This window comes from Magallana gigas, chromosome 4 (genome assembly GCF_963853765.1).
Source record: "Magallana gigas chromosome 4, xbMagGiga1.1, whole genome shotgun sequence".
In the NCBI taxonomy this organism is placed as follows: Eukaryota; Metazoa; Mollusca; class Bivalvia; order Ostreida; family Ostreidae; genus Magallana; species Magallana gigas.
In genome coordinates this window covers 17199931-17223107 of record NC_088856.1, presented here as the reverse complement: position 1 = coordinate 17223107, position 23177 = coordinate 17199931, and the positions used below count along the sequence as shown (strand labels likewise).

Below are 23177 nucleotides of genomic sequence, written 5' to 3'. Positions count from 1 at the left end.
CAAAGTGAAGAGTGAAATTCTGATCTGCCCCGATCTTAATGTTGGTCTGATCAAATATTCTGGAGTTGAGAAGATGAATTGATTCGTCCTGAAGAATTTAGTACTTGTCATTCAGCGCGCGTTTTCATATGAGATAGAGTAGTAGACTTATCTTTATTTCTCCTTACATGTACCACAACATAAGTCTGCATTTTGAGAGTTTTGTTCAATCATTATCAATTTTAGTGACAAATAGAAAAACATGCATCAAATTGATTATTTTCGGTAGTTTGTTGAAAGAAAACTATTTAGTCAGTAATGCTATAATTTCAATTTATAGTTATTTATGAGAGAGAGAGAGAGAGAGAGAGAGAGAGAGAGATGTAGCAATGATTCAAATGCTAGTTCTAACAACTTACTAAGTTCTAATAATAAACGCGAAGACTTATTTTACAACGTCATGTGTATTAATATCATATTAATATAAGTACATAGATGATTATCAGCTATTGATAAGCATTATTGACAAACAGTACATGAATATATAAATAGTAAAATTTAACCGAAACAACAATACATAGTATGAAAAATCTACCACATACCCCGATAAATTTTTGAACAGATGAAATAATACACCAGTTAAGTTTAACATCCGTTGATTCGTCTCCCCATGAAAGTAGATAACAACAAGTGATATACAATTTTAGTCAATTGTTTAAGGTTTGAAAATAATTCATTAAGCATTCACTAAGAACATATCATATGCACATCTCTAAGAGAGCTGTGTGGCCCTGGCCTATTCAGATTTTATCGTTGCCCTTCAAAAACGAGGTTTGTGTAAAGATTTAGGACACCACTCAAATTCAAAGTTTTACTTTACTCAATAATAGATTATAGCTGAAGTAAAAGAAATTATAGGTAAGAAATCAAGGTAGATCTGGGGCCCGTTTCTCAAAAAGGCCTACGTCCAGGCGTAAGCTTAGTCCGGACTAAATCAGGGACTAAACCTCAAAACCAGACTAAGTTGCGTTTCACAAAAAGGCGGAAACTAAGTCGCGACTAAATTTGGGTTTAAATATGCTGACCACCCAGTCTTTTTAACTCCAGTGCAAGGCTTCAACATACAGTTTATTGCTTAGTTTAAATTTCACAATTAGTCAGTTACGTGTGTACGACAATATCCGTTCCAGCTATCTGTCTCCGGGGGTTATCATCTTCCGAAGGCCGGGAAATGACGTGACTGGGATTTCTGCATTCTTCAGAGTCAGAGCAAGTTGTCAAATCTAAAAAGGTTAGTGAATTAAAAAAAACTATTTTATGTAACAAATTTTGGTATTAATAAGTAAGAGTCTTGTTAATTGATTTATCAACAAGTTTCCCTTCAAACCAGTGGAAAAGATTCTATGCTGAGATTTGGAGGTGTCCTGTATACATGTTTAAGAATTCTTACAAACAACTACCTTTTAGACTTACGTACATAATTGTATAAATTGATTCTTACAAGCTACCAGCTAAGTTCCTATTTTCGAAAATAGAGTGGGAGACCCCTTCGCCTTGATCCGCGATTATGCGATAAGGTAATAAATTAAGTTGCCTCTCTTTAATATGAAACTTTTGAAAAATAGCCAAGTACTTCTCTACGGAAGCCGATTTAGGACCTATCAAAAAATATTTTTGAATTTGATAATTCGTTATAACGGATTCAAAAATTCGTTATAACGATTTAAATTCGTTTTAACAAATTAAAGAATTCGTTATATCAAATTCAAAAATATTTTTTGATAGGTCCTAAATGGGCTTCCGTACTTCTCCATCATATGACGTTAGAATTTATCCTCTGTTTTGATTTATTCTGGGCAATGGCTATCTTTTCCCTTTACGAAAACAGTAAATGATAATACTCTCATACTCAGGACGTGTACCTGATGGCTTCTCTTTAGAATCATCCGAAGCTAAGGTTTTGTTTTAAACGCAACCTAGTAAGTGTGTTTGCTTATTACGGGCCGCCAGAAGGCGGTCCGTTATTTGATATACATTAAAATATCATATTTACATCTACCAAGTATGATTCCCTCTACTTCTTACGGAAACTTATAGTTAATTCATAGCTCTATAGAAACAGCCAGACTGAAATCTACACGCCCCATTTATCGATTGGTCGAAATCTACAGCGGCTGAAACTGACAAGAAAATAACAGGACAGATATCGACACGCCCTGTTTATCGATTGGTCCATACCGATAGCGACCTAGGAAAAATCCCGGACTGCACGAAATAATCATGACGATGTCAGACTCAATGTCTCACAGGAAACGATTGAGCTGTTTCTTTTAGCTAACTTACTTACGTACATTAACAGTAATTAAGTGAATTTACTTACTTTTCCTAATCAATTTATCAATAAGCTTAAAGAAAGATGTTAATATAAACAATAAAATGCTTTCTTTGATGATTCATTCGGGTTTTGAAGGTAGTGGTCACTACCTTCATATCCCGAATGTACGAAAGCCCATTGAGCTCATTTTCGTACGTAAAAAAAATATTTTCATCGCGAATAAACGCATAACTTTCGCGAATAAACGCCAAACTTTCGCGATATAACGTGTTACTTTCGCGAATAAACGCATAACTTTCGCGAATAAACGCGAAACTTTCGCGATATAACGCGTTACTTTCGCGAATAAACGCGAAACTTTCGCGATATACCGCGTTAGTTTCGCGTATAAACGCGAAACTTTTGCGAATAAACGAGTAACTTTCGCGATATAACGCGTAACTTTCGCAAATAACGCGGAACTTTCGCGATATAATGCGTTAGTTTCGCGAATAAACGCGAAACTTTCGCGATATAACGCGTAACTTTCGCGAATAAACGCCAAACTTTCGCGATATAACGCGGTAGTTTCGCGAATAAACGCGAAACCATTATATTAATATTATCATTTCATACAGAACCCTTATGATGAAAAACGATTGAAAACAAACACATTTTAAGTTTTATACCATAAAATACTTATTATTCATTATTATTCTAATATCCGTGTTAGGTTGATTTCTGAAGACAAAATTATCTTTTTTGCATATAAGTACAGTACCCGCAACGTTATTTTTTACAAGATAAACGATAGGATAGGATTCACGCACGATATGATAGCATTAACGCACGATAGAACAGTATACACGCACGAAAGAATAGGATTAACGCACGATAGAACAGTATACACGCACGATATGATAGGATTGATACACGATAGGAAAGGATAAACGATGTTCATGATAAACGTATGATCGCTTTAAACGATATTTACGAACAAACTGATAATGGCAGAATTTGAGAGAGAACACGTACAAATAAAGATTTACGTGGAATTTCTTTTTAGAAACAATTGCCGAGTTGTTAATCATCGCTGCATCATTTATAGAATGTATAAAAACCAGTTAATTGTTTTTCAACTAAAATTATGAGCTTTAATGATAAATTTTCTGTATTGTTGAAATTGTTTTCATTACCGAACACCCTAGCCGATCGCCGCGAATATTTCAGCCCGAGATTAAATCACTCGGAAACTAGCGGGTTTAATTATATAAATCCAACTCTTGTATAAAGTAAATATAAAATCTTTCATTAGTACATTTCTTCTGTATAAAAAAATGATGCATTAAAAACGAATTATTACAGACAAGTTAAAAATTATTTACGCAGATACACATTCTGCGTACGATTTGTTAACATTGTTTTCATTACCACACACCCTAGCTGATTGTCGTGAACATTTCAGCCTGAAATCAAATATCACATGGAAATTAACGGGTTCAAAATAAAACTCGGGTTTTAATTAAATATAAATTATATCATAAATAGTTTTGTGTCTGTAAAATATGATGTAACAAAATTATACTGCATAAAAGTTAATGTTTACGCAGGTATACACTCTGCGTACGATTTGATATCTCCGATACACAGGTAAATATGTTACCTTGTTCCTAAGAACTTCGTTTTTTATTTTCAATGTAAACAGATATGATTTACATATAATATTGGTTAATTTTGATCTAAAAAAAAATAAAAAATTAGTATCCTGACGGAATGTTGGATAGGATTTGAATTTCTTGTTCGATAAATATTCTTATACGGCGGACCGAACGAGTTGCAACTTAGTAATACTTATGAAAAGGCACGAAACGATTAACACGATAGGATAAACGGAAGAATTGTTTAAATTAAACGATAAACCTGATAGGATTAACGTACGATAGGATAGGATTAACGCACGATAGAACAGTATACACGCACGATAGGATAGAATTAACGCACGATAGAACAGTATACACGCACGATACGATAGGATTGATACACGATACGATAGGATAGGATTGTAAAAAATAACGTTGCGGGTACTGTATTAATAACTCTGATTAAAGTTTATAACATTTTTATATGTTATATGTCCAAAGTAGATAATAGGTTTGGGCATCATATTACGATTTTCAGTTGTTCGCCGACCCTGTGTTCGAACAGGCATTCATTGATGATCTTTTTCTTATAAAATTGATATAAATTCAACCGTCGGAAACCTTTTAAAATCTTAGTATTAATTTTCAAATGACATATGTGATAAATTTGGAGGACGAATTTACGTCATCTAGATTTGAACAAAGCTTGAAAATTTCTATTCACAGCTTGACTTATCTTTCTGATATTAAACTAGACATAAGACGTTAAGTTATGTCGCAGCGATATACAATATATTGTAAAGTTTTAAACAATAATATCCTTTAAATTCTTAAATGATACTTAATAAAACGTTTAATTCGAATCAAAATTGTTATAATTAAAATATGTTGCTGCCTCATTTTCAATAATACAGCGCCCATTAGAATGTGAGAAGCGCGGTGCATTATGTCCTTCGAAAATTAGTACTAAGATTTTAAAGATTTCCTACGTTTGAATTTATGTTAATTTGTATAAGGTTAAATCTAATTCATTTACATCTTTATAAAATATTATTTTGTTTCATTTAAGTTGATATATTTGTTTTCAGTAATTATTCTTCATAGGGGTTCTTCTATGAAATAACAATATTTATATTTAAGTTTCGCGTTCAATCGCGAAAGTTTCGCGTTAATTCGCGAAAGTTTTGCGTTTATTCGCGAAAGAAACGCGTTATATCACGATAGTTTCGCATTTATTCGCGAAAGGTACGCGTTTATTCGCGAAAGTTTCGCGTTTATTCGCGAAAGTTTCGCGTTTATTCGCGAAAGTAACGCGTTATATCGCGAAAATTTCGCCGAAAAAATTTTTTTTTTACCTACGAAAATGAGCTCAATGGGCTTTCGTACGAATGAATCACCAAATAAAGCATTTTATTGTTTAGTAACTGCGTTTATGCAGGATAGTTCTTTTTTAATAGAATTGATATTATACTTATTTATATGAATTAAAAGTAAATTTGCATGTAGAAATATGTTTCATGCCTTTTAAAAAATAACACAACTTGTTTTTTTACTCGTAAATGTAAAGTAGGTCATACTTAGAAGATTGTCGTGTTTGGCGCGTTTTTATCGAGACTATAATCTATTCGGGAATTATTTCGGTGTTCTTCATTCTTCAAAGATCGGTATACGTGACATACTATAAGATTTGAACTATAAAGACCTGAATGGCATTTAATTTTATATAAATGATATATTTGAATTTCTATGTGCTGCGTCAAATAAAATGGCTTTGTGTGTGTTTATTATATTTCCATGTAAATTGTGGTAGAAAAATATCATGAAATGACATCCATATCAATTATTTACGCAAAAATATGAAAGAACTGAAAATTTGAACTAACTTTAGTGCAACCAACAACCATTTTCTTCTTTGTGGTGTGTTATTTATGTAAACAACCAATGATGATTCATACAATAATTATTTTGCGGCCTATTTGACGCTTGCGTCAATATATGATTTCTTGTTCTATGTTGATTTCCATTTTGCATTCATATGAGTTGGTTTTACTTTTTTATGGATTCAAATTTTATGTACATACTTATTACAAATAAAGCAAGCGTTGGTGATATTTTTAGGATCATTTAGCCTATTTTTTTTTATTGTTGAACTTAAAGTACCATTGACTTTGATAAGTCGTGTTTTTGCGTTTCTACTGTTTATAGATACAAATATATTTTTTGACTTAGTCACGTTTCATGATGCATGTTTAATGTCAACTTAAAGAAATACAATACTTACCATTGTTCGTTGACCTTAGTCTTGAATATGGTGACCGAAGTACTTTCATTTTTACTCGACGACATAAAATGTAAATAGCTGCGATCCAAGGTACCCAAACAAAAATCGCTGATGCAACACCTGATATCAGGTTCAAATCTGTCAAAATATCAAATGTAAAAGTTTACTGCCTTCATCACAAAATTATCATATTACGAACTGTAAGTAACATTAAACGAGTCTAAGACGGAAAAAGCTTAATGCAGGATTCTAAATATCATCGGATTTTTATCAAATTAAGTGAACTTATTGCAGACTACGAACTCTGAAAATCTTTTGTTTGTTAATTTCTTAATGCATAATGAAGTCATGGAATCCGTTATCAATGCTTTTTATATCTTTCCCATAATTACAAAAACTTGAAATGATATTGGGTTTTTTTTATAAATCCCTGCTTGCCATTTCTTATTCATGTATCTACTAGAAATGCACATACATAACTGTGTTTGTTCCATTCCGTATGTTGTTAGACAAATAAACGTGACTGAAACTTAAAATAAGCCCTCTGCACCCTCCTTGTGCTACTTGCCTGTACAATTAAATTTGCTGTTTAATGCCTAGCAATTTTATCAACAAAATCATCTTTCTTCACTTAAGTATTACCTGAACGTGTATGTATGCTACAGGAGTATTAAACGTTAAGGACATGTATTGACAAATCAACGCGTTTTTAATAAACCATATGTATCAGTTATTTCAAAAAACGCCTTCGACATCGTATTATACGTATATTGTACATGTACTCTGTATCAGGTTTCTATTTCCGTCCCTTTTTGTTGATTTTTTTTAATTACTGGATAGAGCCATCAAAGAAAAATTATTAAAATCGATATCAAGAATAAAGATTTCCTCATGCCTATGTTTTTCACAAAAGAAACTGAACTGACATAAATAAAAATGAAAACAAATTTTTAAAGTGAACTTAAAATGATAAGAAACTCTGTCCTTCTTTATGCATTTAAAATTTCTCAAAACATCTATATAATGCAATTTCTCTTTGTGAAAGAAAAATCTGTTACCTTTTCAGCCTGTATAATAATGTAATAAATATGTTTTGAAGTAAAGATCTTTTGACCGCTATATATTATATGGCCATCGACAAGTTTTGTAATATAGGAGATATAAGCAAAATGTACCTGAAACATCTAAGGACAGAGTTAAAACTTAAAGAACGAACCATATAAAACACTGTGTCGGATAATTATGCCAGTGCCAAGGTGGCATTTTTTGCACCCGCTTAAGCTGCATATATCGAAAAATTCAAATATGTCATAGGATAGACCATTGCTTAAAGAGTTAACAACCACCTTTGTTATCAGTGTATCTCACCTGTCAGGTAAGATATTTACCTTTCAAAAAGAAATTCCTATAGGAAAATAATTTTTCCCATAGGAAAATCAATATTCCTATAGGTAATTTGAAATTTCCTATCGGAATACAAGAACTTCCTATAGGAATTTCAATTCCGATAGGATTTGATAAAATCCGATAGGAAAACTTAATATCCTCTAGGAAAACTACATGTCTGAACCAAATTCCTACAGGAATTACCCTTCTCCAATAGGAAATATAATTCCTACAGGACTTTTAAAAAATCCTATAGGATTGTCAATATTTCCTGTAGGAGTCAATTCTCCTACGGGAATTATCATTTTCCGATGGGATATTAATTTTTAATGGTAAATATGTCACCTGTCAGGTGAAAAACACTAAAAACAAAAGTGGTTATATACTCTCTAGACAATGGTCTATCATTTGGTAAACATGGATTTTTCCGAAACTGCATCTTAAGCGCGTGCAAAAATGCCACCTTGGCACTGGCATAATTATCCGGCACAGTGTTATAAACATTAAATCATAGAAAAGCTGTTTCGATCTTACAACAAGTGCATGAGTGTTTAAAGATATGAAACAAAAGAGAAGACTTAATTGACATACAAGATTTGACAGATAAGACAATTCTTCTAATATCATTTCTTATTCTGTCCAATATGTAGTATCAATTAAATGATTTGTGGGTTACACAGCAGCGGCTACTTACGGTTTAGGATATTAAAATGGTACACCACGGTGACTTTCAGTCTGATAGTGTTAATTGTATCTCGGGTACGGTTGCTGCTGGGTATAATTAGTTTGATTCCAACATACGAGTCCACAATACCACAAAACTTCGCATAGTTGTCATTGCAGGAATAGGTCTGAAATAAGAAAAAAACGAAATGACTTACAGCAATTAATCTTATAGTCACTGGAGTGATTTGTTTTCAACTTCAGCTAAGTTCAGTTTTAGTTCAGTTAAGTTCAGTTAAGAATGGATTTAACAACACACAATGTACATATATATCAAAATACCATGAGTTTATTTTTTTTTTGGGGGGGGGGGTTGTTTAGTGGGGTTTTTTGTGGAGAGGGGGGTATTAAAAGTTTACCTTTTTCACATGATATGCATATTTTCCGTCGTAAGACATCATCTTGATGCCACAATCCTCGAGCAGAACGGTTTGAGACTCAATACAAATTTTGTGGTCTTCGTCAAAAGGTTTAAATCGAATGTTGCAACTCTCAGTTTCATCCAGATCTTTACCACGCCAAACAAGATTGTATTCTACATTACTGTACGGCCGATACGTGTTGAAGAAACGGCATGTTGTGTATGAGATGTCTACTGCAATACAGGATAGGTACACCATATAGAATACTACATACCAAAACATTTTTATATGGAACATTTATCAGATGCAAAAAATAATTTTAATCTTTTTTATGGAAGTACATTATTATTATTATCATGCATAAAGGTATACATGCACATGACCTGTCTTGGGAATTCATAATTTTCAAAAGAAGCAAGCATTAACGTGCTGCTCTGTGTTTTTTAACATACACCCTTTCACCAGTCCAAATAAACAACAATGGAGTTTGTTTGTTTCCATCATCAAAGATTGTAAGTTTATATAGATCATTTCTTACTGGTTTGAAGCTCGGCCTCCACCGTATATATCCCCAATAGGATAAGCAACATGCATACTGCTGTCCTCATTCTAAAGCAACAATGAAATTGTATAAAAATACCTGTAGTTCATATTTTAGCGATCAAATTTCTTATTAAAGAAATACAAGTAAACTATCTATGTACATATATACATGTACACATATATTTTGGGATTTATATGAATCTCGTTAAAAAAGATTACCCTGTTCATTTTCATACACAAGTTTTATTGATAATGTTTCATTTTTCAATTAAATCTAAATAAACTCGACAAGCAACACCATTGATTTATTTTAACTTCCTGGTAGGTGAAAGGTGTTTTTTTTCCAAAATAACTGAATTGTTGTTTGAATTTTTATGAACCCATAAAAATAAAACAAAAATACTTACGTTTGCTTTTATTCCTAGACACAAATCATTATTAAGTTCATTTCAGTATTTCAGGATCGCAGGCTATAAAGCGGTTTGTGCATCAAACTGACGGGGGGATTTTTTTTGTTTATTTTTATTTTTTCACGGATGACTGCATGAGGAAATGAAAAGGTTTAAGTTTATCAAGTAAGTCTATATCAGTTTTACCTAATCGAGCGCTTTGTGTATTAATATGCCTCGAAGTTTCCGATTAAGACATTTTGAGTAGCGTCATGAAAAGCAAATTGGTGAAAAATAAGACAAGAATTAAAAAATAACCAAACAACAACGATAAAACCAAGAGAATGTGCACACAGTGTTAGGTAGACTCAGTGATGTGTATAATCCTCTGCAGTTACATTGTACATGGTGTGTCCTAAAAATGCGTTAACTTAGTTGTTAAAAGTTAAATCTGACATAAAGACTATGTTTATATATTTTTGGCAGTTTTTTTAATTTGTTAAAGTTGTGTTTGTTAGCATATGCTTTCTATCGTGAAAAGTGACTTAGTTTTAGTGCCTTAAATTCAACCGAAAACACAAAACACTTAACTAGGCACAAACACACATATTTGCACCGTTTAATCAGTAATTTGGATATTTTACTCACTACACACGAATACTATAAAAGCCATTCAAAGAGAGATCTAACAAGTATAACATTAAATATTTTCGGTTCATATATACAAATTTAAATAATTGCATAAAATAATTTACACAATTCTTCTGCTTCATCCTTATCTCAACCAAAATGACCGGTTGAAAACTATTTACAGTTTTATTGTCAAGTTAAAGCGTAAAGCTGTATATAAACAATTTAAAATGAAAAACTTATCCTGTCCTGTGAATGATTTAATTTGTCCCCTATCCTCGCCAAAAACTGCGACCTGATTATTCAACAGATACCTTCACATGAATAAAAATACAGTTTTTGTTTTTAAATTATTGTTATTTAAATTAGATTAAAGTATCAAAATGAAAAGATTTTAGAATCTTTTAAAATCAATAAGGAGCAAACTACGCCGTTGAAAGAGCTTTAAACCCTTCTTTAATTGTTCATAGTTAATTCAAATAATTGGTATACATTTGTTTATTTTTTAATGCAAAGTTTCATTGTTAATTTAAAAGCTTAGAACGAACATGTGACGAGCCTGCCTAACAGCTGACGTGCAATATCAAAGCAATACTGTCTCTTGATACTACTTTTTTACATTAAAATCCATATGTAATGTCTTGAGCAGAAATTTTTCGAACGATGTTTCTTTTGCGCTATGTATCTATTTAGTTAATAAAATATAAATCTTGCACCAAATTCAATATCTAAATACGGTTTGCAATTCACTGGTAGACTGAAATCTAAATCTGATTGAATAATTATACACTGTATCCTACCATGTAAATCTATTTATTGCAACATGATACCAATAAATAAATATCCCTTTCTTTCTAAAATTCTACTAATATCTAAATTAATATCTTACATCAATAAATATATATGAATACAATATAAGCCCCTTATTCAACACATTTAAGAGTGATGCCATGACACAGTTTATGTACTTTCTACTCCTTATCTGTCAATCCTATAGCTTAAAATCTTCTTACTCAGATAGTGGGACACAGACCGGTGAGTACACGCTACACAAAGTATCTCCTAATTTTCTTGCAATTTTACGAATATTAACGTAGTTTGTTTGTTACCTATTCCTTTTAATGAATTTATGTGATAATGTGCACTCTTGTGAAGCTTCAAATTTATCAATTTTCAATTTTCTCCATATTTTGCACAGATAATATGACTATTTCAATATGTTTCCAAATTTGATTTTTAACGGAAAGCTACAAAACATGCATCTACTAGCTATAGTAAATATAATGTGAATAAAAGTTTGCATGATTATATCTATGTATGCATTTTATAAGACTATCAGGCAAAGTACAAAGGGTTTGTATGGATCTGAATATTAACTTTTAAATCGTTGTCTGACATAAAGATAAGGATAGGCCCCAATTCGGCGATTGACTTACTTCTAGAGAGAAAGATAGTATTATATGAATTAGACGCAAAATTCATGTTAAACAACTACTTAATTAACAACATAATCTGTTTTTAAGCTGCGCAATAACTTTAAAATGTTCATTATGTCTAAAACCTCACAAACATTTTCAAAAAAATTACAAGTGCATAGTGTTGGAAACCCATTACACTTACTGTAAGTGTGTTTTAATATTTTTTTTATGAATTGTAATTCTTCTGAAAAATGTTTGTGAGGTTTTTTACATAATAAAATTCTTTACTTTGGTATGCTTTTTAATGCATGGTTAAATTTTCAATGTCTATAATCAAGTCACAAGCTGGATGAAGAGGTTGTAATTCTTTGTTTCGTAAACAAGGTTCGAACATAATTTTGTTTACATGGGTGTTATATTAGGGGAAACTTCATTTAAATTTAGCTTTTCCTGCTGAGAAGGTTATATATGAACGCAATGGAAAAAAATGTGTTTTTCAATACTTTTTAGCTCTAATATAAATTGCAGAAATAAAAGTCCGATCTGTATTCAAAGCAGAGAAAACCTTGAAACTGTAGAAAAAGGGGGGTGCATTTTTAAAAATCTTCTTCTTAAGAACTACTGAGTCCAATTCAACGTAGTTTAGCATAAATTTTCCTTTTGGGAAGGAAAATATAAATTGCAAAAATGAAGGGCTAACTCTGTTTCAAATCTGAGTTATTACGAAAATAATAATAAAGGAAAGGCGTGTTTCAATCAGTTTAATAGCTTCGGGCTCGGCATCCGGTAAAATGGGTAGGCAAGACTTGGCCTGGGCAAAACAAAAGATTGGCAGTTGTTAATCTGCCAATCTCATTAAAATTTCAGGATTTTTGATGGACCAGTATATTTGTATTCGCTGTAAATATTGCTGCAAAATAATGCGTATTTGGAATTGACGATTGCCGATCTGCCCCGGCTTTTATTTTGCCACGGCCCGGGTTTGCATACCCATTTTACCAAGACTCATATTCCAAACTTCGAAAACGAGGTTCTTTGTTTAAAGCAGCCATGACATTATACGAAAAAGGGTCGATCTGACTATGATGAATTTGCTTGTTGTGCAACAGTTCGCGTATGAAGGGAAATTTTTGAAACATGCAAAACATATTGGTGCCGATTTTGTGAAGTAAATTGAGGCTAAATATTTCAATGCGTTGACAGTTTTCACACATGACGTTGATGTTAGCTTGTTCTGATTTTCGTTTCGTTTTCATTATTTATGCTTTGTAACCTGGGAACTATCGTCTGTATTTCGTGATTTTTACGTATCAAATCAAACAGAGACTTCGGTAAATCAAACAGTTAATTGTTTACCTGCGCAAATTAAGCAACATCTGATGAATCAAAAAAGTACTGAAATACAATTCATTCTATCGGTAATTCGGCATTATCTTTTGCGTAATGGTAGATTAATGCAATAAGTTTTGTTGAGATGCTCGGCATTTTTTCGAGTTTATTCAGTTTAAATAGAGTTTGATATTGCTGACGGAAATGTGTAGGTATATACATATATATATATATATATGATTCATTACGAAAAATAAATTGTGCTCTTTATTTGTTATAGTGCATGTTCAGGCACGTAGTATCGATTTTGAAAGTGGGGGGGGGGGGGGGGCAGACCCATCCAAAAAATCTTGACAAGCAAAAAAAAAAAAAAAAAGGAAATTTTTTACTTTTCCAAAATCTTCAAAATCCTAATCCGTGGGGGGGGGGGGGGGGGGGGGGGGGGGGGGGGCTGGCAGAGTATATAACTTCAATTTCACTGCTTATTACCTTATTTTCATATCAATTTTTTACATACTCCCAAAAAAAGGGGGGGGGGCCAACTCCATGATAATTCAATTTTTTATATGTAAATTTTAAAAATTTTGTTGCTGCGAGAAAAAGTGGGGGGGGGGGGGGGGGGGGGGCAGGCCCCCACCTGCCCCCCCCCTATTGCTACGTGCCTGATGTTTCCTGTGTTTAATTGTTTACAATTTCTATTAACTAACCATATTTGAGTATTAAGCTTCGAATTATAAGCAAGATACAGAGATTTGCTTAAAAGATTAAAAAAGTTTAAAAAATTGTCAATATTTATTAAGAAAATTTTCAAATTTTCAAAGTCTGTTCTTCCAGAAACCAACTTTAACAACTTATTGTATTGTAAACCTAACTTTTTTTCGTCATTATTACTCATACTGTAAATGTGATCCTTGACTGTGTTTGTGTACATTTGTATAAACTGATTTTGAACCTCAAATATCAGTGAACTGGTCTTGATTGAATAAAAGAATTTAAAATCTTAGGCCATTCTTTTTTTTCAATTTTAAATGCTGAATAGGAAATACCAAGTTAAAAATCTTAAGCTGAATTTAATAAACTCATGTGAACAGAATATGACTCAAACCTAGGCGAACTGTGGGCTCTGTATCTTGCTTATATTTCTACGATTGACGCTGAAATGTTGGTTGAACATTAGAAATTCTATATGAATTAGAGTATGTTAAATACTTGTACAAACAAAATAAAAGAATGATATTTTGTATATACCTACTGTCTGGGGCCCCCTCTTTATACAATAAATAATGTGAAATCTACATCAATGTTGATAGTTTTTCAGACACGAGTAAATAAAAACGACATCTTTAAAACAGTTTCCATAGTTCTGACACATTTCTGTTGCGGGGATAAAGTAATTATCGCTATTCCTAAGAAAATATCACAGCGGAAAATTATCCTGGTTTGTACGCGAAGTAAATAACAGTCATTTAATTATAATGGAGAAGACAAATAAAAATTTTGAATGTTTTTAATTTTAGGAATTGAGCACATTGAGGTACAATTTTCTTCTTCACATCTATACATGTAGGATTTTTTAAATAAAAAATAATAACTATTATATATTTTTTTTAAATACAATAACTAGTAAGTAGTTGATGAAAAAAAATGTACCTATATGCTCTCATATATTTTGATTGCTTTACAAAGTGGGGGGGGGAGGGGGAGGGCAGAACGAAAATATAGGGAATTGGAAGTTAAAAACTTAAGGTATCTCACTTCTCATGTTTTGATTTCATTGCGCAGATGATCATTATATTTAAAATGAATATGATTTTATTTATTCAATCATCACAGATAGATTATTATTTCATAATTACACAACATTCATAAAGAAAATCCATTTGAATTCAAGAAACAAACAAGTTTTTTGGGGAACTATTTTTTCGTGCGGAAGGCTTTTTAGACGAAAATGACAGAAACAAGCAATTTTATGAATTTTCAATATACTTTTCTTTTTATTAGCTCACCTGAGCTGAAGGCTCAAGTTAGCTATTCTGATCACATTTTGTCCGTCGTCCGTCTGTCCGTCCGTCTGTCTGTCTGTCTGTCCGTCTGTCCGTCTGTAAACTTTTTACATTTTGAACTTCTTCTCTAAAACTGCTTATCCAATTTCAACCAAATTTGGCACAAAGCATCCTTAAGGGAGGGCGAATATAAATTGCAGAAATAAAAGTCCGATCTATATTCAAAGCAGAGAAAACATTGAAACTGTAGAAAAAGGGGGGTGCATTTTTAAAAATCTTCTTCTCAAGAACTACCGAGTCCAATTCAACGTAGTTTAGCATAAATTATCCTTATGGGAAGGAAAATATAAATTGCAAAAATTAAGTGCTAATTCTGTTTCAAATCTGAGTTATTACGAAAATAGTAATAAAGGAAAGGCGTGTTTCAATCAGTTTAATAGCTTCGGGCTCGGCATACGGTAAAATGGGTAGGCAAGACTTGGCCTGAGCAAAACAAAAGATTGGCAGGTATTAATCTGCCAATCTCATTAAAATTTCGGGATATTTGATGGACCAGTATATTTGTATTCGCTGTAAATATTGCTGCAAAATAATGCGTATTTGGAATTGACGATTGCCGATCTGCCCTGGCTTTTATTTTGCCACGGCCCGGGTTTGCATACCCATTTTACCAAGACTCGTATTCCATACTTCGAAAACGAGGTTTTTTGTTTAAAGCAGCCATGACATTATACGAAAAAGGGTCGATCTGACTATGATGAATTTGCTTGTTGTGCAACAGTTCGTGTATGAAGGGAAATTTTTGAAACATGCAAAATATATTGGTGCCGATTTTGTGAAGTAAATTAAGGCTAAATTATTCAATGCGTTGACCGTTTTCACACATGACGTTGATGTTAGCTTGTTCTGATTTTCGTTTCGTTTTCATTATTTATGCTTTGTAACCTGGGAACTATCGTCTGTATTTCGTGATTTTTACGTATCAAATCAAACAGAGACTTCGGTAAATCAAATTCTATGTTTGTACACAGATCTTAAAAACTAAAGATTAAAAAAGTAAAAAATTGGTCAATATTAAGAAAATTTTCAAAGTCTGTTCTTCCAGAAACCAACTTTAACAACTTATTGTATTGTAAACTGAATCTTTTTAGCTCACCTGAGTGTGGGGCCACAATTTGGGGGGGGGGGGGTCGCAGTTTAACAAATGAATATATAGAGTAAATCTTTAAAAATCTTCTTCTCAGAAACTAATCAGCCAGGAAAGCTGAAACTTGTGTGGAAGCATCCTCAGGTAATGTAGATTCAAATTTGTGAAAACCATGACCCCCGGGGGTAGGGTGGGCCCCAATAGGGGGTCGAAGTTTTACATAGGAATATATAGAGTAAATCTTTAAAAATCTTCTTCTCAGAAACTAATCAGCCAGGAAAGCTGACACTTGTGTGAAGGCATCATCAGGTTATGTAGATTCAAATTTGTGAAAATCATGACCCCCGGGGGTAGGGTGGGGCCACAATGGGGGGTCGAAGTTTAACATATGAATATATAAAGTAAACCTTTAAAAATCTTCTTCTCAGAAACTATTCGGCCAGGAAAGCTGACACTTGTGTGGCAGCATCCTCAGGTAGTGTAGATTCAAAGTTGTGAAAATCATGACCCACAGGGTAGGGTAGGGCCACAATGGGGGGTCGAAGTTTTACATAGGAATATATTGAGTAAATCTTTAAAAATCTTCTTCTCAGAAACTAATCAGCCAGGAAAGCTGACACTTGTGTGGCAGCATCCTCTGGTAGTGTAGATTCAAATTTGTGAAAATCATGACCCCCGGAGGAAGGGTGGGGCCACAATGGGGGATCGAAGTTTAACATAGGAATATATAGAGTAAATCTTTAAAAATATTCTTCTCAGAAACTAATCAGCCGGCAAAGCTGACACTTGTGTAGAAGCATCCTCAGGTAGTGTAGATTCAACGTTGTGAAAATAATAACCCCTGGGGGTAGGTTGGGGCCACAATGGGGGATCGAAGTTTAACGTATGAATATATAGAGTAAATTTTTAAAAATCTTCTTCTCAAGAACTAATTAGCCAGGAAAGCTGAAACTTGTGTGGAAGCATCCTCAGGTAGTGTAGATTCAAATTTGTGAAAATCGTGACCCCTGGGGGTAGGGTAGGGCCACAATGGGAGGTCGATGTTTCACGAAGGATTATATAGGGTAAATCTTTAAAAATCTTCTCAGAAACTAATCAGCCAGATGATTCTTTATAGTTGTTAAGACTTTGGCCCGAGGACAATTCTTTGGCCTCACGAGAAGGTTCAGAGTTTGATGTACGTTTATATCACATATATAAACTATTGTTAAGGATCTTTTTGAGAACTGCAATACTCAACATATGATATGACTATAAAATCATCCTGTTAGAAAAGGGACTAATGATTATAAACATAAGAATATCCAGGGGAAAATGGATTTTATTTATACAGGATCTACATGTATTATTGTACATTGTCCAGATAGTTTGTATTATGACTCCATTAAGCTGATTTTATCATACCTATTGTTCCTCAGGTGAGCGATGTGGCCCATGGGCCTCTTGTTATACTTTATTCATTTTTAACATTTGATAGGTTTGTAACATATTTTATAGGTTCTGTGTGACATGTACAAAATCAAAACTTGAGAATATGATAGCCGTGCATATATATAGAACATGTCTGAATTTTTTTAAGCCAAATTTTGCGAGAATTTTACCTTTGAAGTCCTATATCTAAAATTTGACATCACTGACCCCCATGTTATATTATGTCAAAATGATACTGAATACATATTTAGGCAAACTGGATTAATCTTATAGAATTCTTGATATTCAAAAAGTTTTTATTTCAAATCAAATTGTAACTTTTATAGAAATTGTCTATTTTAAGTGCAAAAAGGTCACCAAAAAATTTATGCAGCTTTGTACAAATTTTTTTCGTAATCCCTCTATTCAGTGTGACCATTGTGCATAATTAAAAACAATATTTGAAGAAATAAGTTTGCTTCATCAAAAAAACTGACAACAAATCCTAATCAGGATGAAATTGCATTTTAGGTGCAAAAAGGTCAAATTAAATGGGCCATAACTCAGAGGCATGGATACTGATCCCCCATTATCTTTGTATTTTTTAAGTTTGTTATGTCCACAGATTTCAATGATATACTTCTCAAGAAAATCTTGATACAACAACATTGAGGAGTGGGATACCTTAACAGTGTACCCCTACCAAATGTTTAGTTTTATATCTTGCGTAGGATTTTCTTATTCTGGTAAAAAAATAGTATTTCATGAAGGTACAATGTCAAAGATTACGTGTTTGCAAAAATAAGTGTAAAATTCGAATACTTTATAATATATATTTTTTGTTATTCTACCGAGGGACCATAAGGCACTATATCTTTTTAACGCCCATTGTTGCTCAGGTGAGCGATGTGGTCCCATGGGCCTCTTGTTTTATTGAGAAATTGAGTTTTACTTCTATATTTATTGACTTTCCTTTAGTTGACAAGATGTACACAACTTGGCTGGCAGTACTCCTTGTGGTACCCTTTGGTAATGAGCTTTGTACTTGTTTCTTAATATTCTCATATTCCGAAGTCACGGACATATTAATGTATCATTCAGAAATGTGACTAAAATATATTGAAATATATACAGGGGTTAAGCAGTTTTAAACTCTCTACTACATTAATCGATGTAAGCACTTGCTTGTCATGTCATAGGAACAAATGAACAATAAATGGAAGGAAAATATTGAAAGTTAAGCTTTTTTAAATTCTTATATATTCATGATATGTCAATAATATATTTTTAAAAAACTAAAAATAACTTTCGAAGTAAAACAAAATGAAAGGATGAATTTAAAAAAAACCCTATCATATTCTGTTACGTATTGATGTGACAATGTTCTCTGGTCTTCTATATATTGACTATATTGTTATCTAGTGGTACATACACAAGACCCTGGAAACACACAAACACCGACTGCATTCACCAAAGGACAGACTGCTAACCTCCACTTGACCAAGGGTGAGAAAATCCCGTTCAACAAAAGAATCACAGAGTTCGGGGCGAACTTCGACGCTGATGGATCTTTTGTGTGCCAGACTCCTGGTCTCTATGCCTTTACCTTTTATGGTTTGACTGAACAAAATTGGGAGCTGTGGCTTGAAATGATGAAAAATGACCAATTAATTGCTTCCGGTGAGTTGTCAGAGCGTTGTTAAACAATTTACAAGTACATTCATCACCTGTGTTCTTTCCTTTAAATTGTCACTTTGATTGCATGTCGTGTATTTATTTCAGTTTATGCATACACATATGCTGACTACGCTGATGCCGGAAATGCCGCCATTTTGCATTTGAATGTCGGTGACAAAGTTTACTTGAAGGCCCATGACGACTACGACCAAACCTTATTTGGACAGGGAGACCAGATTTACACTACTTTCACTGGGGAACTTTTGTATGCGGATAATGTCGGCACGTATCATTTTGGCGCCCCCCCCCCCCTCTTCATACTAAATTGGTAGTTTTTAAATGAAGACGAAGCAAATAATTATCTTCTTCACTAACACAAAACCGTGATATATACATATATTTTTTTCATTAATATTAATTTACGGAGGCCGACTTTAGTTTTCATTGCGCATGTATTCCTGCAGTCTAATAAAATATTGTGTATCCATACGTTTTATGAAACTGTTTGAATACCAATTATTATATTGGCCACAATAAACAAAATAAAGATTAAAATATTTAGATATTTTAAGAAACATTTTATTTTTTTTTAAACAACTTTTCCGTTGTTCGGTATTTGAGCGTTGACGTTGTGCTTTTTTGACGTTATTAATAAATGAAGCTTTGTAGGAGTACTATAAAAGAAGTTATAATTAAGAAATAACATTTAAAAAAGTAACAATTTTACATACAGAAAAATGTTTTCCTCAAGGTTATTTTTTTTTAATTTTTGAATTAATCAAAATATGATGTTACTAATTACATATATTACATATTACAATTAAAAGAAAATAGATATTGTAGTATCTTTTAATCTGCTTCAAAGTGCGGAAAATGACAATTTCCTATATATTCTTATAGTAAATGTACCTGTATTTTAAGATGGTCCCTAATATGAACCAAATCGTAGATTTTTTTGGAACTTCGCAAATATTTTACGCAGTAAAACCCAAATCAGTCCCCTTAGAATATAAACAAACAAACACTCGTATAACCGTGTGATCGTTTTCTGTTCCTTAGAACTGGACGCAGTGAACGCCTACGGAGCCGTTGGGTTTTCTGCAGTGATGACAGTCAACGCCTCCATCAGTGACGGTTCTGCCGTCATTTACGACACCGCTATCACGAACATCGGCAACACATACGACACGACTTCCGGCACATTCACTGCTCCCCTTGAAGGAACTTACGTCTTCCATTTCCATGCTCTAAGCCATGCCGACGAAGTGGGTTCTTCATTAGTTTAGCATTAAACTAAGATCAACCACAGACTTAATAATAATTAGGAAAAAGTACTAATTAGATATTGGACACGGAAAGCTTTTTATTCTTAATAAACTTAGACCCATTCTAATCTATAACTAAAACCGATGGTTTAAATCACCGTGCTATTTAACAGGAGGCCTGGCTTGAACTTTTCCACAACGATCAGTACGTGGTGGCTACCTATGGATACACGTCTGGATCCTACGCCGATTCCGGAAACTCAGTCGTCCTTCACCTTAAGAAGGGGGATACCATCAAGGTCAAGGCCAGGCCCGGAACTGACGTAAAACTGTACGGGGACTCTGATGAGTATTACACGACGTTCTGTGGGGCCCTCCTTTCACCCACTGTTCATGGATCCGGAAGTGGTACGTTTTTCTGATGGATCCATTTGTATTCTTAGAAATAATAAATGTTTTGGTCACTGTCTTATTTTTATGGAGGTTTTAGTCTGTCATTTCAAGTAAAAGAAAGAAATCAACTAAAGAACGTTACTTTACCTATATGTAATTTCTGCTTCATTTTTTTTAATTATTGACAGGACATAATACACACCAAGAAATCGCTTTCTCAGTTGGTCTCACCCATAATGAAGCTTCAACCAACGGCCCAAAAGTGGTTTTTGACCGAGTTTTTGTCAATCTAGGACAAGACTTTAACGTCAACACCGGCGTCTTCACGGCGTCAGTGGGAGGTCTCTACGCCTTCCACTACCACGCCCTTGCCCAGCAGGGACAGGAGGCATGGGTGGAGCTCTACCACAATTACATCTACGTGAACTCCCTCTATGGCCACACCTCCGGAAGTTACGGCCCCGGAAGTAACTCGGCCGTCTTGGAGCTAGTGGCCGGAGACACTGTGTATTTGGACATCAAGCACCACGACTCGTTCCTGTATGGGGGCGGGGATGAGGTGTACAGCACATTCTCTGGTTATTTGTTGTCACCCATTGACAGCCGTCATCCGGTTGTTGGATAAATGTTTTGATTAAATTTTCAGTTTAGTTATTAGGATCGGTTTGTTTTTTGTTTTGTTTTGTTGATGTTTTCCGTTAACTCTAATGTTGTAACGGGAAAATAGCTAAAAGCGGCAACAATATCCTAAAGGCCATGAGAATTAGAATAAATCGTTATTTCAAGTGGCAATCGCCACCTCTCCTGCCTTTCCGGCAAAGCTCGGAAAAACACCTCCAATGTATTACAAAGGCGCCACGAGAACTCTCCTTTATATAAACGTTGATAAAAATACAACACATTTTAGATCTGTTAAAATTTGAGCTTGTCATTATCTCATAATCATTAAGATTAATGATATACCCTAAAATATAGCCGATACTTAAGTTGATGATAAGCTCCGCCATTTTGGATAAATTTCTAACATTCGGTAATTTTAATACTTCGATGTGTTTTTCCGAGCTCTGTTAGAGAGGCCCGTGAAGTTGCGATTGTTCCCAGTGGCTATATACATAAGTGTGTATAAGAATATCTCGAACATGACAGAAATTTGAATATAAATGTTAAACTTGCTCTTGGTATGAGTTTAGTACTCAATATCAGATTGTTTTCTTGATTATTCTTCTGTTTCTTGATTCCTGTTATCTTGGTACAGTCATTTCATGCATATCTTTTACAATTTTATGCTATGCTATGGTATGCAATTTTAATGATATGCTATGAAATCTCAATGATATGCTATGATATTTGTATGCTATACTATGAGAGATTGAAATGAAGGGCTCAATAATATGGTATGCTATACTATGCTATGGTATGATATTTGAACAAAAACACCTCCATACACAGAAGAGTTCCACACATTTCGAAGTAATATGATGAAAAGCCAAAGTTTACCACTAATCTGCAATGTGAACATTTATTTTTTCAAATAAAGATATTTAAAACCGAGTTAAAATAATGTTGTATGCTTTGCTACGGTATTCTATGGTATAATATTACGAATGAGATACCATGAGATTGTATGCTATGGTATGAGATTCCAATGCTATGGTATGAGATTGCAATGCTATGCTATTCAATGGTGAATGTTGTAAATGATATGCTGACTGTTCAAGTTTCCAGGTAAAACAGTTTACACTTACTTGTATTTTAGTTTTGAAAGCAAGTTTCTCTTATGATTTGGGAACGATGATTGCAATACGCTTTATGTATCTTCTATCACAGAAAAAAGTGTGTTCACTATTGCCAGTATTTGATCAATAAATCTATGATCAGTACAATTCAAAATTTACATGGACATGGTATTACATATTCTATATATTGTCTTTGCACTGAGATAAAGAAAAAGTTTGACCTAAGGTGTCATTGATACTTCCCAAAGAAATTGTCTGCATTTTTTCTACCATTATTATTATGATGAATTGAAAGCCAATCATTTTGATTAATTATCAAAGTAAAGCTGAATTAATATTTAGTATTAGTTAAATCATAGTAAGTTAATTTTAAGCGATTAGGATGGAAGGAGCATAGCTACCGAGCTCTCTTTTATCGCATATTTTTTTCCTAGTATGATACATGTATAATCATGACTTACAATAGGACCCTCATGTCATCGATAGATCTAGAGTTCTGCGCCAATCAAATGTTATTCTTCCTTTGTATGCGGCGCTTCAAGATGTCAAATC

General features: G+C 33.4%; 2 protein-coding genes across 3 annotated transcripts; one reads left to right on the top strand and one right to left on the bottom strand.

The window, feature by feature from the left end:
• Nucleotides 1-1028: 1028 nt before the first annotated feature.
• On the bottom strand, nucleotides 1029-9777 carry LOC105321923 (uncharacterized). Its single transcript, XM_034448717.2, has 6 exons — nucleotides 9636-9777; nucleotides 9224-9294; nucleotides 8683-8918; nucleotides 8295-8451; nucleotides 6215-6352; nucleotides 1029-1262 (listed from the first exon to the last, which is right to left on the bottom strand). Exons 2-6 carry the CDS (start codon nucleotides 9291-9293, stop codon nucleotides 1141-1143), a joined length of 723 nt encoding a protein of 240 aa, XP_034304608.2. The 5' UTR covers nucleotide 9294; nucleotides 9636-9777; the 3' UTR covers nucleotides 1029-1140.
• A 1417-nt stretch (nucleotides 9778-11194) lies between these two features.
• Nucleotides 11195-21549, top strand: LOC105321924 (complement C1q tumor necrosis factor-related protein 4). Of its 2 annotated transcripts, none has more exons than XM_034448714.2 (7): nucleotides 11195-11282; nucleotides 18533-18583; nucleotides 18977-19234; nucleotides 19337-19513; nucleotides 20291-20496; nucleotides 20670-20904; nucleotides 21078-21549. In XM_034448714.2, the coding sequence occupies exons 1-7, from the start codon at nucleotides 11198-11200 to the stop codon at nucleotides 21512-21514; spliced, it is 1449 nt and encodes a 482-aa protein (XP_034304605.2). In that variant the 5' UTR covers nucleotides 11195-11197; the 3' UTR covers nucleotides 21515-21549. The 2 variants fall into 2 exon arrangements, with proteins under 2 accessions (XP_034304605.2, XP_065937556.1); XM_066081484.1 differs by lacking the exon at nucleotides 11195-11282 and adding an exon at nucleotides 11292-11340.
• Nucleotides 21550-23177: the final 1628 nt, after the last annotated feature.

Excerpts from the sequence above, each read along its gene's own strand:
- LOC105321923 (XM_034448717.2), bottom strand. The coding sequence starts at position 9,293 with ATGAGGACAGCAGTATGCATGTTGCTTATCCTATTGGGGATATATACG. Across the intron at positions 8,452-8,682 it reads ATGCATATCATGTGAAAAAG|ACCTATTCCTGCAATGACAA; the intron begins GTAAACTTTTAA and ends TTCTTATTTCAG. Across the intron at positions 1,263-6,214 it reads ACTAAGGTCAACGAACAATG|ATTTGACAACTTGCTCTGAC; the intron begins GTAAGTATTGTA and ends TAACCTTTTTAG.
- LOC105321924 (XM_034448714.2), top strand. The coding sequence starts at position 11,198 with ATGACACAGTTTATGTACTTTCTACTCCTTATCTGTCAATCCTATAGC. Across the intron at positions 11,283-18,532 it reads AGATAGTGGGACACAGACCG|TTGACAAGATGTACACAACT; the intron begins GTGAGTACACGC and ends ACTTTCCTTTAG. Across the intron at positions 19,235-19,336 it reads TGACCAATTAATTGCTTCCG|TTTATGCATACACATATGCT; the intron begins GTGAGTTGTCAG and ends TATTTATTTCAG.